Raw genomic sequence first — 12,359 nt, forward strand, 5'->3', positions numbered from 1 at the left:
CCATTCGGCCTGTCTAACGCTCCGGCAGTTTTCCAGGATCTCATTAACGATGTGCTCCGTGAATTTCTTGGAAGATTCGTTGTAGTCTACTTAGACGATATTTTGATATATTCTGACTCTGTAGAACAACATGTTACCCAGGTGCGTCAGGTTCTAAAGAAATTACGTGAAAATCACCTATATGCCAAGCTGGAGAAGTGTGAATTTCATGTCACGGAGGTATCCTTTTTAGGGTACATTATTTCCCCTCGGGGATTCCGTATGGAACCAAAGAAGCTCCAAGCCATCCTTAGTTGGGCGCAACCCACCAACTTAAAAGCAATTCAGCGCTTTTTAGGGTTTGCGAACTACTACAGAAGATTTATTCACTCTTTCTCTGACCTAGTTGCTCCCATTGTGGCACTGACTAAGAAGGGAGCAGATCCTACCAATTGGTCACGTGAAGCTGAGTTATCTTTTCAGGCCTTAAAACAAGCCTTTGTCTCAGCCCCTGTCCTTAGACATCCCAACCCAGAATTGCCTTTCATTGTTGAGGTTGATGCCTCGGAGGTTGGAGTAGGGGCTATCCTTTCTCAGAAGGATCCGGATTCCCTTGAATTACATCCTTGTGCCTTTATGTCCAGGAAATTCTCATCTGCAGAATCCAACTACGATGTTGGTAACCGGGAATTGCTGGCTATTAAATGGGCTTTCGAGGAGTGGAGGCATTGGCTGGAAGGAGCGACTCATACCATTTCAGTTTTGACTGATCACAAAAATCTTCAATATATTGAATCAGCTAAACGACCGAATGCCCGGCAGGCTCGTTGGGCTTTATTTTTTACTCGTTTCAAATTCATTATCACCTTTAGGCCAGGTTCCAAGAATACTAAGGCAGATGCCCTGTCACGTAGTTTTCTTCCAGTTCAAGACAACAGTCCTGTTACTCCCATACTTCCGTCTTCAGTGATTCGGGCAGGCCTCACACAGGATGTATTTACCCAGTTAAAGCTGCTTCAACATCAAGCTCCTGGAAATACTACTGCTGGTCGCCTTTTTGTCCCTGAGTTTTTGAGAGCAACTGTTTTGACGGAGTTTCATGATAGCAAAGTTGCCGGGAATCGCTAAGACTTTGGAATTACTCCCGCTCAGTATGGTGGCCTGGTCTTTCCAAAGACATTAAAGAGTTTGTTTTTTCGTGTCAGGTCTGTGCACAGCATAAAGTTCCCCGTTCTTTGCCTATAGGTCAACTTATGCCCTTGAATGTTCCTCTTAGGCCATGGTCGCATATCTCCATGGATTTTGTGGTGGACCTTCCTCTGTCAGCCGGATGCCGAGTCATATGGGTGGTAGTGGACCGTTTTAGCAAAATGGCCCATTTCATTGCTCTTCCCCGATTGCCATCTGCCCAGGGATTGGCAATCTTGTTCCTCCGCCATGTTTTCAGACTCCATGGCTTACCCACTGATATTGTTTCTGATCGGGGTCCACAATTCATTGCACAATTTTGGAAGTCTTTTTGTGCTTCGTTAAAGATGAAATTATCTTTAACGTCCGGCTATCATCCCCAATCCAATGGGCAGACTGAGCGAGTTAACCAATCTCTAAAACAATATTTGCGTTTGTACTCGGCCAAACTCCAAAATGACTGGTCTGAGTTTCTTCCATTGGCGGAGTTTGCTTATAATAATGCCTGTCATTCCTCCACCAATGTGTCTCCATTTTTTGCAGTTTTTGGTTTTCACCCCAGAGCTAATTCATTTTTTCAACATTCCTCTGTCTCCTCTCTGGCCCTGACCTCTCATCTTAAACTTATTTGGAGAAAAGTGCACCTGGCTCTCAGAAAAGCAGCATTCCGGGAAAAGAAATTTTCTGACAGGCTTCGGCGGCCGTGCACTTTTAAAGTAGGAGACAGGGTGTGGTTGTCGACTCGCAACATTAAACTTCGACAAACCTCAGCCAGATTGGGTCCTAGATTTATTGGACCATTTCACATTATCAAAAAAGTCAATCCAGTTGCTTTCCGGTTACGTTTACCAAAAACTTTACGGATCGGAAATACCTTCCATTGCTCATTGCTGAAACCATATGTTTCGTCTAGTAGATTTCCTCGTAAAATATCTCAGGGGAGATCACCAATAAATGTACAGGGTCAGCAGGAGTTCTTGGTGGAGAAGGTTCTCGATTCCAAGTTGTCCCGGGGTCGGCTTTATTTTTTGGTACATTGGAGAGGTTATGGGCCAGAGGAAAGGTCTTGGGTCCTGGATGAGGATCTTCATGCCCCGAGGCTCAAAAGGGCATTTTTTCGAGAATTTCCTCAGAAACCTGGTTTTAGGGGTTCCTTGACCCCTCCTCAAGGGGGGGGTACTGTTAGGCGCCGGGGTCCGCTCGTCGGTGCGGCCCGGCGCCTAGCAACCAGGGACGCCGTGCGCGTACAGCCGCCGGCTCCCTGGCAACGCTAGACGCCGGGCGCACGGAGCCGCTCTGACCTTAGCAACGGGGACTCCACGTTCGGCCGCGTTCCCCGTTGCTGGGTCTGTTCTAATTACATTGTGGTGTGCTGGCCGTGCAGCATGCAAGCTGCACGGCATTACCTGAGATTACCTTGTCTGGGTCCTGATTGGAGGGTTCCTGAATAAAGGCACTCTCAGGACTTCTTACAGACGCCGGTGATAGCTTCCTGTTTGCCTGTGTCAGCTACAGAGAGTTTCCAGTCCTGCTCAATCCGGTTGTTCCTGTCCTCAGTGATCCTGTACTCGGAAGTTTGTCATCTTTTCCTGGAGTCTGACCGAGCACCTTTAACATCCTGTGGTGTTCGTGAGTCGCGGCGCAGCCGTGTGTTGCGGCTTGTCCGCTTACTGTTTATTATTTAGTTTATTGGTGTTCTGGAGCTTTTGCGGAGGATTCCGCTCCCACAGATCCACTCTGGTATCCAGCGGTGCTGGATAGGAGTAACGGATCAGTGGATCCTTGGTTGTCCTTTTCCCTGGCGGCTAGTCCGCACATACCTTTGGTTTAAGTTAGTTAGCTTGTAACCCCTGGCCTGGTTGCTTAGTCAGAGGGCCCCTTGTTATCACCCTGTCTCGGATTTCCCTTTGTCTCCCATTAAGACCTGCGGGGGCATCGGGGTTGGGCAGACATAATCCGCCCTTCGAACGCGGCTGCCATGGGCTCAAGCAACCATAGTCTCGCAGGGGATTTCTGATAACACGGGCGAGACAACGGAGTTAGGGCGCCAGGGGTTACTAGGCTCTCCTGCTCCCACAACCAGCATATCTTCCCAGTACTCAGACCTCTGCCATAAGATCTCCTCTGGTCTGGAGTACGGGAATCATAACACTAAGTGCATCAGGGTGGGTGCCTTGTGGAGCTCAGTGTACCTCACAGAAAGAGATTTAACAATGGTAAGTTCTTACCATAAATCTCGTTTTCTGCTGCGGGGTACACTGGGCTCCACAAGGATTAACATCGGGGATGTCCTAAAGCAGTTCCTTATGGGAGGGGACGCACTGTAGCGGGCACAAGAACCCGGCATCCAAAGGAAGCATACTGGAAGGCGGAAGTATCGAAGGCATAGAACCTTATGAATGTGTTCACTGAGGACCACGTAGCCGCCTTGCACATTTGTTCAAAGGTCACACCAATGTGTGCCGCCCAAGAAGGTCCAACCGACCGAGTAGAATGGGCTTTAATGGTAGCAGGAGCTGGACGACCAGCATGTACATAAGCATGTGCAATCACCATTCTAATCCATCTGGCCAGGTTCTGCTTGGAAGCAGGCCAGCCACATTTGTGAAAACCAAACAGTACAAAAAGAGAATCAGATTTCCTAATGGAGGATGTTCTCTTCACATAGATACGGAGAGCCCGTACCACATCCAAAGATCGTTCTTTGGAAGACAACTCAGAAGAATTAAAGGCCGGAACCACAATCTCCTGGTTAAGGTGGAAAGAAGACACCACCTTGAGTAAATAACCCGGACGCGTTCTAAGAACCCGATCAGCCCGGTCACAGTGAAAAATCAAATGGGGGGACTTACAGGATAAGGCACCCAAGTCCGAGACCCTTCTAGCTGAAGCAACAGCCAGCAAAAACAGCACCTTAAGGGAAAGCCGCTTAAGGTCAGCAGTGGTACATAAGGAGGCTGAATCCGCAACATGCCCTGGGTGAATGTATGAACATCAGGCAGGGCAGCAATCTTTCTCTGAAACCAAACCGACAAGGCAGAAATGTGAACCTTGAGGGAGGCCAGACGAAGGCCTAAGTCCAGGCCCTGTTGTAGGAAGGCCAACAGTTTGGCCGTGCTAAACTTGAAAACGTCATGATTGTGAGATGCACACCAAGTAAAGTAAGCATTCCAGACCCTATGGTAAATCCGAGCAGAAGCCGGCTTACGGGCCTTCAACATAGTTTGAACGACCGCCTGGTCCTGGTAAACACAAGGGCCCTGAACAAGGCGATCTGGTCATTGTGGAAGTAGAAGGGGACGATCCAACGAGGGGCCCTTTAGATCGGAGAACCAGTGCCGCCTGGGCCACGCTGGAGCGACCAGAAGTAGGTTTCCTCCTTCTTGCTTGAACTTCCTTATTACTCTGGGCAGGAGTGACAACGGAGGGAACACATACGGCAGCCGAAAGTTCCATGGGATTGACAGAGCATCCACGAACGCTGCTTGAGGATCTATTGTCCTAGCTCCGAAGACCGGAACCTTGTGATTGTGTCGAGATGCCATCAGGTCCACATCTGGAAGGCCCCACTTGTCCACGAGAAGTTGAAACACCTCTGGATGGAGGCTCCATTCTCCGGCGTGTACGTCCTGAGGACTGAGAAAGTACGCTTCCCAGTTTAGGACCCCTGGAATGAACACTGCGTATATGGCCGGCAGATGGTGTTCTGCCCACTGAAGAATCCGAGATACTTCCCTCATTGCCATGTGGCTTCGAGTGCCGCCCTGATGATTGATGTATGCCACCGTGGTGGCGTTGTCTGATTGTACTTGAACAGGTCTGTTCTGTATTAGATGCTGGGCCATTGTCAACGCATTGAACACTGCCTGCAGTTCCAGAATATATATCGGGAGTAGAGACTCCTCCTTGGTCCACCGACCTCGAAGAGAGTGTTGTTCCAACACCACGCCCCAACCTCTCAGACTGGCATTCGTCGTCAGCAGGACCCAGTTGGATATCCAGAAGGGACGGCCCCTGCTCAATCGTTGGTCCTGAAGCCACCAGCTCAGTGACAGGCGGACCTCTGGAGACAAGGAAATCATGTGAGATCTGATACGGTGAGGCAGGTCGTCCCATTTGGTCAGAATTAACTTCTGCAGAGGGCGAGAATGGAATTGAGCGTACTCCACTATGTCGAAAGCCGACACCATGAGACATAGCACTTGCATTGCCGAATGTATCGACACTTGCGGACGAGATCGGAACCATCGAATCCTGTCCTGAAGCTTCAGGACTTTCTCCTGAGACAAGAACAACCGTTGGTTGTGAGTTTCCAATAACGCTCCCAGGTGTACCATGCTCCGAGCAGGAACCAGGGAGGATTTCTTCCAGTTGATTAGCCACCCGTGGGCTTTCATGAACTGGACCGTCAGATCTAGATGACACAGGAGAAGTTCTGGGGAATTTGCCAGGATCCAACAAATCGTCCAAGTACGGTAGGAACCTGACCCCTTGACGGCGGAGTGTAGCCGTCAAGACAACCATTACTTTGGTGAAAACTTGGGGAGTCAAACCAAAGGGTAACGCCCGAAATTGGTAACGAAGGTTGCCCACCGCAAACCTCAGGTACTGCTGTTGAGACACTGCAATAGGAATATGCAGGTAGGCATCCCGTATGTCCAGGGAGACCATATAGTCCCCAGGCTCCAAGGCCAGAATAATAGAGCGCAGAGTTTCCATACAAAACTTGGAGACCCACACATACTTGTTCAAGGACTTAAGATTGAGAATGAGCTGTTCGGTTTCGGGACTAGAAACAGCAGTGAATAGTACCCCTTGCCTCTCTGAGCCAGAGGCACCTGTACTACCACTCCTCTCCTGTGGTCAGGAGGGAATGTACCACTGAATGCAGAGTGTTTGCCTTTGTCGGGTTCAGAGGAACATCTGTCAGGCAAAATCGGTGAGGGGGACGATTCTTGGAAGGGTACGGCGTAGCCTTGAGTGACGACTTCCCTTACCCAGGCATCGGAAGTGGTCTTCAACCATTCCTGGGCAAAACCTAGAAGTTGGCCCCCCACCCTGGGATCCCCAAGAGGGAGGCCAGCCCCGTCATGCGGCAGGCTTGTCAGTTTTGGAAGCAGGCTGATGGGCAGCCCAGGTCCACTTCGGTCTGGGCTTGGCAGGTCTGGAAGCACGAGCTTGCTTTGGGTACGCCTGACCTTTTGCTTTACCTGGAGGATGAAAGGGACCGAGGGAAAGTACTTTTAGCCTTCTGCGTGCAAGGAGCCGTACTAGGTAGGTAAGCTGTTTTAGCAGTAGCCAGATCAGCCACAATCTTATTGAGGTCTTCTCCAAAGAGAATGTCTCCCTTGAAAGGAAGCACCTCCAGGGTTTTCTTGGAATCCATACCCACCGACCAGGATCTCAACCAAAGGATACGTCTGGCCAAGACGGACATAGTAGCAGCCTTGGCTGCCAGCACCCCGGCATCGGAGGCTGCCTCCTTAAGGTACAGAGAAGCCGTGGCAATATACGAGAGACATTGTCGAGCATGCTTAGATGCGTTGGAAGGCAGCTCCTATTCTAGCTCCTGAGCCCACGCCTCAACAGCTTCTGCAGCCCATGTTGCTGCAATGGTTGGCCTATGCAAAGCCCCCGTTAGGGTGTAAATTGCTTTCAAACAACCCTCCACACATCTATCCGTCGGTTCCTTCAGAGAGGTGACGGTAGTTACTGGCAGAGCAGAGGAAACTACCATGTGTGCCACATGAGAATCTACAGGCGGAGGAGTTTCCCAATTTTTACATAGCTCCGCAGAGAGAGGATAACGAGCCAACAGTCTCTTATGCGATGTGAATTTCATCCCCGGATTTTCCCAGGATGCCTGAAGTATGTCAGCCAGGTGTTGAGAATGAGGTAAAACTTGTTTAACCACCTTCTTACGTTTAAATCTGTCCGGGTTTTTAGAGACAGCCGCAGTCTCAGGTTCATCAGAGACCTGAAGAATGAGCCTGATAGCCTCAATCAAATCAGGGACATCCACCATTGACTTCCCTTCCCCATCAGAAGCATCTGAGTCAGTGTCTGTGGGGTCGGTATATGCACCATCCTCCTCAGAGGATGTGTCCGGGATAGCAGTGGATTGTGAGGAGGTAATGGCCCGTTTAGAAGACGTCTTAGTCTTAGGTGGGCAAGAGTGAGATTTAGATTTAGTCAGTGACCGGTTCAATTGCTGTAACTGAGTGGAGATTTGATCTGCCCATGGCGGATTAATAGCAGGGACCATAAACTGCTGCATTGGCACAGGTGGTCCAACAGGGGGCGCCAGTTTAGTTACAGGCGTGATTAACAGTGTGGAAAAGGTAGCCCTAGGTGGGTCATTTGTTGCCCCCGGTGCTACAGACCCACTGGTGGGTAAGGAACCCCCTGAACCTGAACGCTCTGCTGCTAAATTTTCCTCCACAATGTCTGCAGCATCACCACCACGCAATGTTGGAGAAGCCCCAGCTCCGTTGCCTCGTGTAGCTGACATAACAAGAAGCACAATATTGGGCAACCTGGTACAATTCTTAGCAGCGATATACCTAGGAAGAACTCCCAGTGTAGTGTGACTTTCCTGTCAGCACAAACCGGGAATCCAAGAGATATATGGTGACTATAAATCACAAAGAAAAATACACAGCAAGTATATCTTGTGAAATAACTATATTATTTAGAAAACCTGACACACTTAGCCCCTCAGGTTACAGAATATAGGAGTATCACGCTGAGTGAAATACCCGATATGGCAGCCACACAGCAGCTACATGCACACACACATATATAGTCACAAGCGTACCATGCAGAAATTATACACCATAAAACTGCACTGGACTAGCAATACAAAGTAATACTCAGTATAGCTATATATGTACACAGTAGATATAACTAAACACAGTAGATACTGGATGTATATCACAGGGTGTTTGTACCACACAACCCTGAATGTATGCACTCTTTCTTAACTAACACTGTCCCTTGACAGGTAGAATACTTAAGTGTCCTGTAAGAAGCACAGCACTGGCGAGCAGGAGGCTTTACAGAGAAGGATTTGCCCCAGCAGTCCCAGGAACAGCGCAGCTCCGTGTGATGGAGGCCTTATTCCCCTGCTCGCTTCCCCACCGGGCACTGCGGGCTGTATAAAACGGGGTTTTATGAAGAGAAAAACCCGTACCTGTGCCCTGTGTCCCGGTGACTAGCAGCTGCCCTTTACAGTGTCCACGCCAGTGCGCGCGGCCCGCCTCCCACGGCCGTGCCGGATCACGATAAAAGCGGGCCAAAGAGACCCCTTACCTCCCCTTGTACCTGCGGCCACGCGATCCCGGAGGTCAGCGGCGAGTGTGTGTGACTAACAGAAGGACACCGGAGCCTCCGCTGTAGTTACCCGGCAACCAGGGCGCGGGACTATACAGCGCCGCTGGGGGAGTGATGGAGCTGCAGCAAACGATGTCTATTTGACATACATAGAAGCTGCAGCCCTTGAAGTCTTCAAAAGTTCTTCTTTTCTTCTGAAATAAGCTATAAAATATGGGCTGCAGGAGCAGCCTCCCTGTTGATTGCCTGCTTACTGCATGGCACCAACTTACAAACTGAGCTCCTGTGCATGGAGGCGGGGTTATAGAGGAGGCGGCGCTGTGCATCTTGGGAAGAAGGTCAAAGCTTTGAGCCTGTTGGTGCCTCGGATCAAGTTCCTACTCTACACCCCCATGTTAATCCTTGTGGAGCCCAGTGTACCCCGCAGCAGAAATGTAGTTTTTTCTTATTATTTGACAATTGAGGGATAGAAAACATTTTGGCGATCAGATACAGTAACTTAATTCAATGCTCTGAGGACATCCTGGTGGCTGACTGCCTTTCCATGACTATGAGGTTCGCCGACTTCCAGCGCTATTCATTACCGATAGAAGATATAACACTTGTTACCTTAGTTTATGCGTATATCATGGTAACATTATAATTATAGTCTAAACACAATAAAACTAAGGGGTCTATTTACTAAGCCTCAGGTGGAGATAAAGTGGACGGAGATAAAGTACCAGCCAATCAGCTCCTAACTGTCATTTTTCAAACCCAGCCTGTGACATGGCAATTACAAGCTGATTGGCTGATACTTTATCTCCACCAGAGGCTTAGTAAATAGACCCCTTAGTTAGGAATAATCTTGAAAGTCTGATGTATTTAATGCACATTTTCCCATGTATATGAGTGTTATGTAGAATACCTAAGAATTTCTCTTTTTACATCTTCTCTCTGTTCTTCTGTTCACAGAACATCTTCCATGGCAGTATGTCTCTGGATCAGTTATATTTTGCACGCCCGATACCAAAATTCTCCAATTATAGGACACCCATAAGTGGTCTTTACTTGTGCGGCAGCGGAGCACATCCAGGTACTATATTACTTAAGATAACAATGTATTTATTAAGCACTACACTATGGCCCACATTCCGAGTTTATCGCTCGCTAGCTGCTTTTAGCAGCCGTGCAAAATAAGACCAGCCCTGTAGTTGCTTATTCTGTGCGATGATTGCAGCGACGAAGGTCCCGGAATTGACATCAGATGCCCATCTGCGTTTTCCCAGACACTCCCAGAAAACGGTCAGTTGACACCCATAAACGGCCTCTTCCTGTCAATCTCCTTGCGTTTGGCTGTGTGAATGGAATCTTCGCTAGATCCAGTGCACAGCAGCGATGCTCTTTGTGCCCGTACGACGCGCATGCGCATTGCGGCACATATGCATGCACAGTTTTGCCATTTTTTTACCTGATCGCTGCGCTGCGAAAATTGGCAGCGAGCGATCAACTCGGAATGACACCCTTATTCCACAGAATGTATGGAGAATAGGAGACACACATCAATGTACAAAATAACTCCGGGTCTATTCAACTAGGACCTGATTCAGGTCCCATTGTTCTTGCTGCCCATGTTGCAAAGTATGTCCGGTACTTTGCGCATGTTGAGGATCCATACTGGGCAGTACGGGTCCTGGGCGGTCGGGTGCAGAGGACCTGGAAGAGATCTGGACACTTAGTTAGCCCGCATGGTCTCATTCGAGGTAGCCACAGAAACATCTGACCAAATATATCCATGTTTCTGGCACTTGACTCTTGAGTTGACCGGCCCTCTGTGGCCACTTTAGCAGAGAAAGGAGACTGCTGATACATAGTGATGGTTACATTTTAGTTTCCATCCCTGAGACCATCGCTGTGTAACAGGGTCGGGTTAAGATTTTTGGTGGACCCAGAGCTCAGATGTTTGGGGGCACCTACCAATAAAATGTTTAGTAAAAAAGTGTAATGTGCAAATACTCCCAGAACCACAAATGTGTTAAATACATTGTATTGCCCCCAGTTCACATTATGCCGCACAGATCCCTCCAGTTCACATCTGCCATACTACCCCACACACTGGTGACTTAGCTATGCTGGTGTGCGAGGGTCCCGGGACGTCCGCCCCCTGCTGCCCTGTTGTTAATACGGCACAGCCGCGTAGTAAAAGTATACTACAATTAATGTGATAAACTCAGTGGTTTCAGAATTACCTTAACAAAGGACAAATTGGACGTATGAGTGAGAGTATATTTCAATGAACCTATGGCGCTGGTTTGCTGATAATGGTGAGTACTTGGAGTATGGGGTTACCACTTACCAGTAGGTGGTAGAGTATCTGAAGTTTCAGTGGGTGATCAGGTATAATATAGTTTCAGTGGGTGATCAGGTATAATATAGTTTCAGTGGGTGATCAGGTATAATATAAAGTTTTAGCCGGTGATCAGGTATAATATAAAGTTTCACCCGGGGGTGATCAGGTATAATATAAAGTTTCAGCGGGTGATCAGGTATAATATAGTTTCAGTGGGTGATCAGGTATAATATAGTTTCAGTGGGTGATCAGGTATAATATAGTTTCAGTGGGTGATCAGGTATAATATAAAGTTTTAGTCGGTGATCAGGTATAATATAAAGTTTCAGCGGGTGATCAGGTATAATATAAAGTTTCAGCGGGTGATCAGGTATACTATAGTTTCCTCCTCCTCCTCCTCCTCCTCCTCCTCCTCTAGGAATCAGGTTCCACACTGTGCTGTTGAATGATACATCATACATATGTTACCTTATACTGCACAGGACTATGGTGTATTTTCTACAGTGCATCGCTGTTAGTAATCTGATACATTATCATGCATGCACTAGCAGTATTTACTATATATATTTTTATCAAGGGGCCCAGACCATGTACTCTCTAATGGTAAGCTAAACCTCTGCAGTGGCTGGCCACACCCCCTCTGGTGACTGGCCACACCCCTAAACATGGGCTCCTACCACTGCATTCCACTGGTGGGCCCTTCATGCCCCGGTCCAACACTAGTTGTGCTGGCTTCTTGCATTCAGAAACACATAGATCTCAAACCAATAGAGGGTCCAATACCCTATGCAAAAACACTTGGTCAAACTCCAAACCCTGATTCCCACCAACGTCTAGAGCAGTGGTTCCCAAACTGTGTGCCGTGGCTCCCTGGGGTGCCTCGGGACACTTGCAGGGGTGCCTTGGATTGGTGGTCAAGACCAATTCAAATTATTTATGGTCAGTATAGTAGGCAAAACTAGTGTTAGTAGCTGCCAGTCATAGAATATGTGGACAAACAGAAGCAAATCTTGTCCTTCACCACACAACTGACCCTAAGGATGACATATAAACACGATCTACTTAATGTAATATTTCTTTCTAAATTTCTCAATAAGAAATTTTTGGCCTAGGGGTGCCGTGAAAAAAATTCTGATACTCTAGGGCGCTGTGATTCAAAAAAGTTTGGAAACCACTGTACTAGAGTAAGAGGGACATGCTAGAAAGAGCAGCATAGGAGAAGGTAAGTTTAATAAAACAAAAACAAAATACATATTTGATTTCCCTAAAACCAGCACTCCTCTTAAACCTCATGGCTTGCGATGTGTGATGTGCGGGAGGCGGTCTTACTCAGACTGCAAAGAGGACACATTCATTAAGTATCAATATTAAATATTGTGCTTAATAATAATAATAATGTAGAATAGACATCAGACTTTAAGTACTTCATCATTTTATGGCACTACAGTCACTTATGTCACACACTAAGATGGCATCAGTACAATATAGTATATCCTAATAGCAATGAATAAACAATATGTACAGTACTAAA

The 12,359-nt window shown here is 47.8% G+C and overlaps 1 protein-coding gene and 1 long non-coding RNA gene across 3 annotated transcripts in view; one reads left to right on the forward strand and one right to left on the reverse strand.

The window, feature by feature from the left end:
• PYROXD2 (pyridine nucleotide-disulphide oxidoreductase domain 2) overlaps nucleotides 1–12,359 on the forward strand; it is a 168,003-nt gene that overhangs the window by 138,377 nt on the left and 17,267 nt on the right. For both annotated transcript variants that reach the window (XM_063962289.1, XM_063962290.1), the window contains one exon: nucleotides 9,454–9,574. In XM_063962289.1, coding sequence (XP_063818359.1) covers nucleotides 9,454–9,574 — 121 coding nt within the window. The remainder of the gene's footprint in view (nucleotides 1–9,453; nucleotides 9,575–12,359) is intronic.
• Nucleotides 1–12,359, reverse strand: part of LOC135056750 (uncharacterized) — a 139,100-nt gene that overhangs the window by 106,088 nt on the left and 20,653 nt on the right. The gene's annotated exons all lie outside the window — the stretch shown is intronic.

The sequence above is a fragment of the Pseudophryne corroboree genome, chromosome 3 (genome assembly GCF_028390025.1).
Source record: "Pseudophryne corroboree isolate aPseCor3 chromosome 3, aPseCor3.hap2, whole genome shotgun sequence".
Classification (NCBI taxonomy): domain Eukaryota; kingdom Metazoa; phylum Chordata; class Amphibia; order Anura; family Myobatrachidae; genus Pseudophryne; species Pseudophryne corroboree.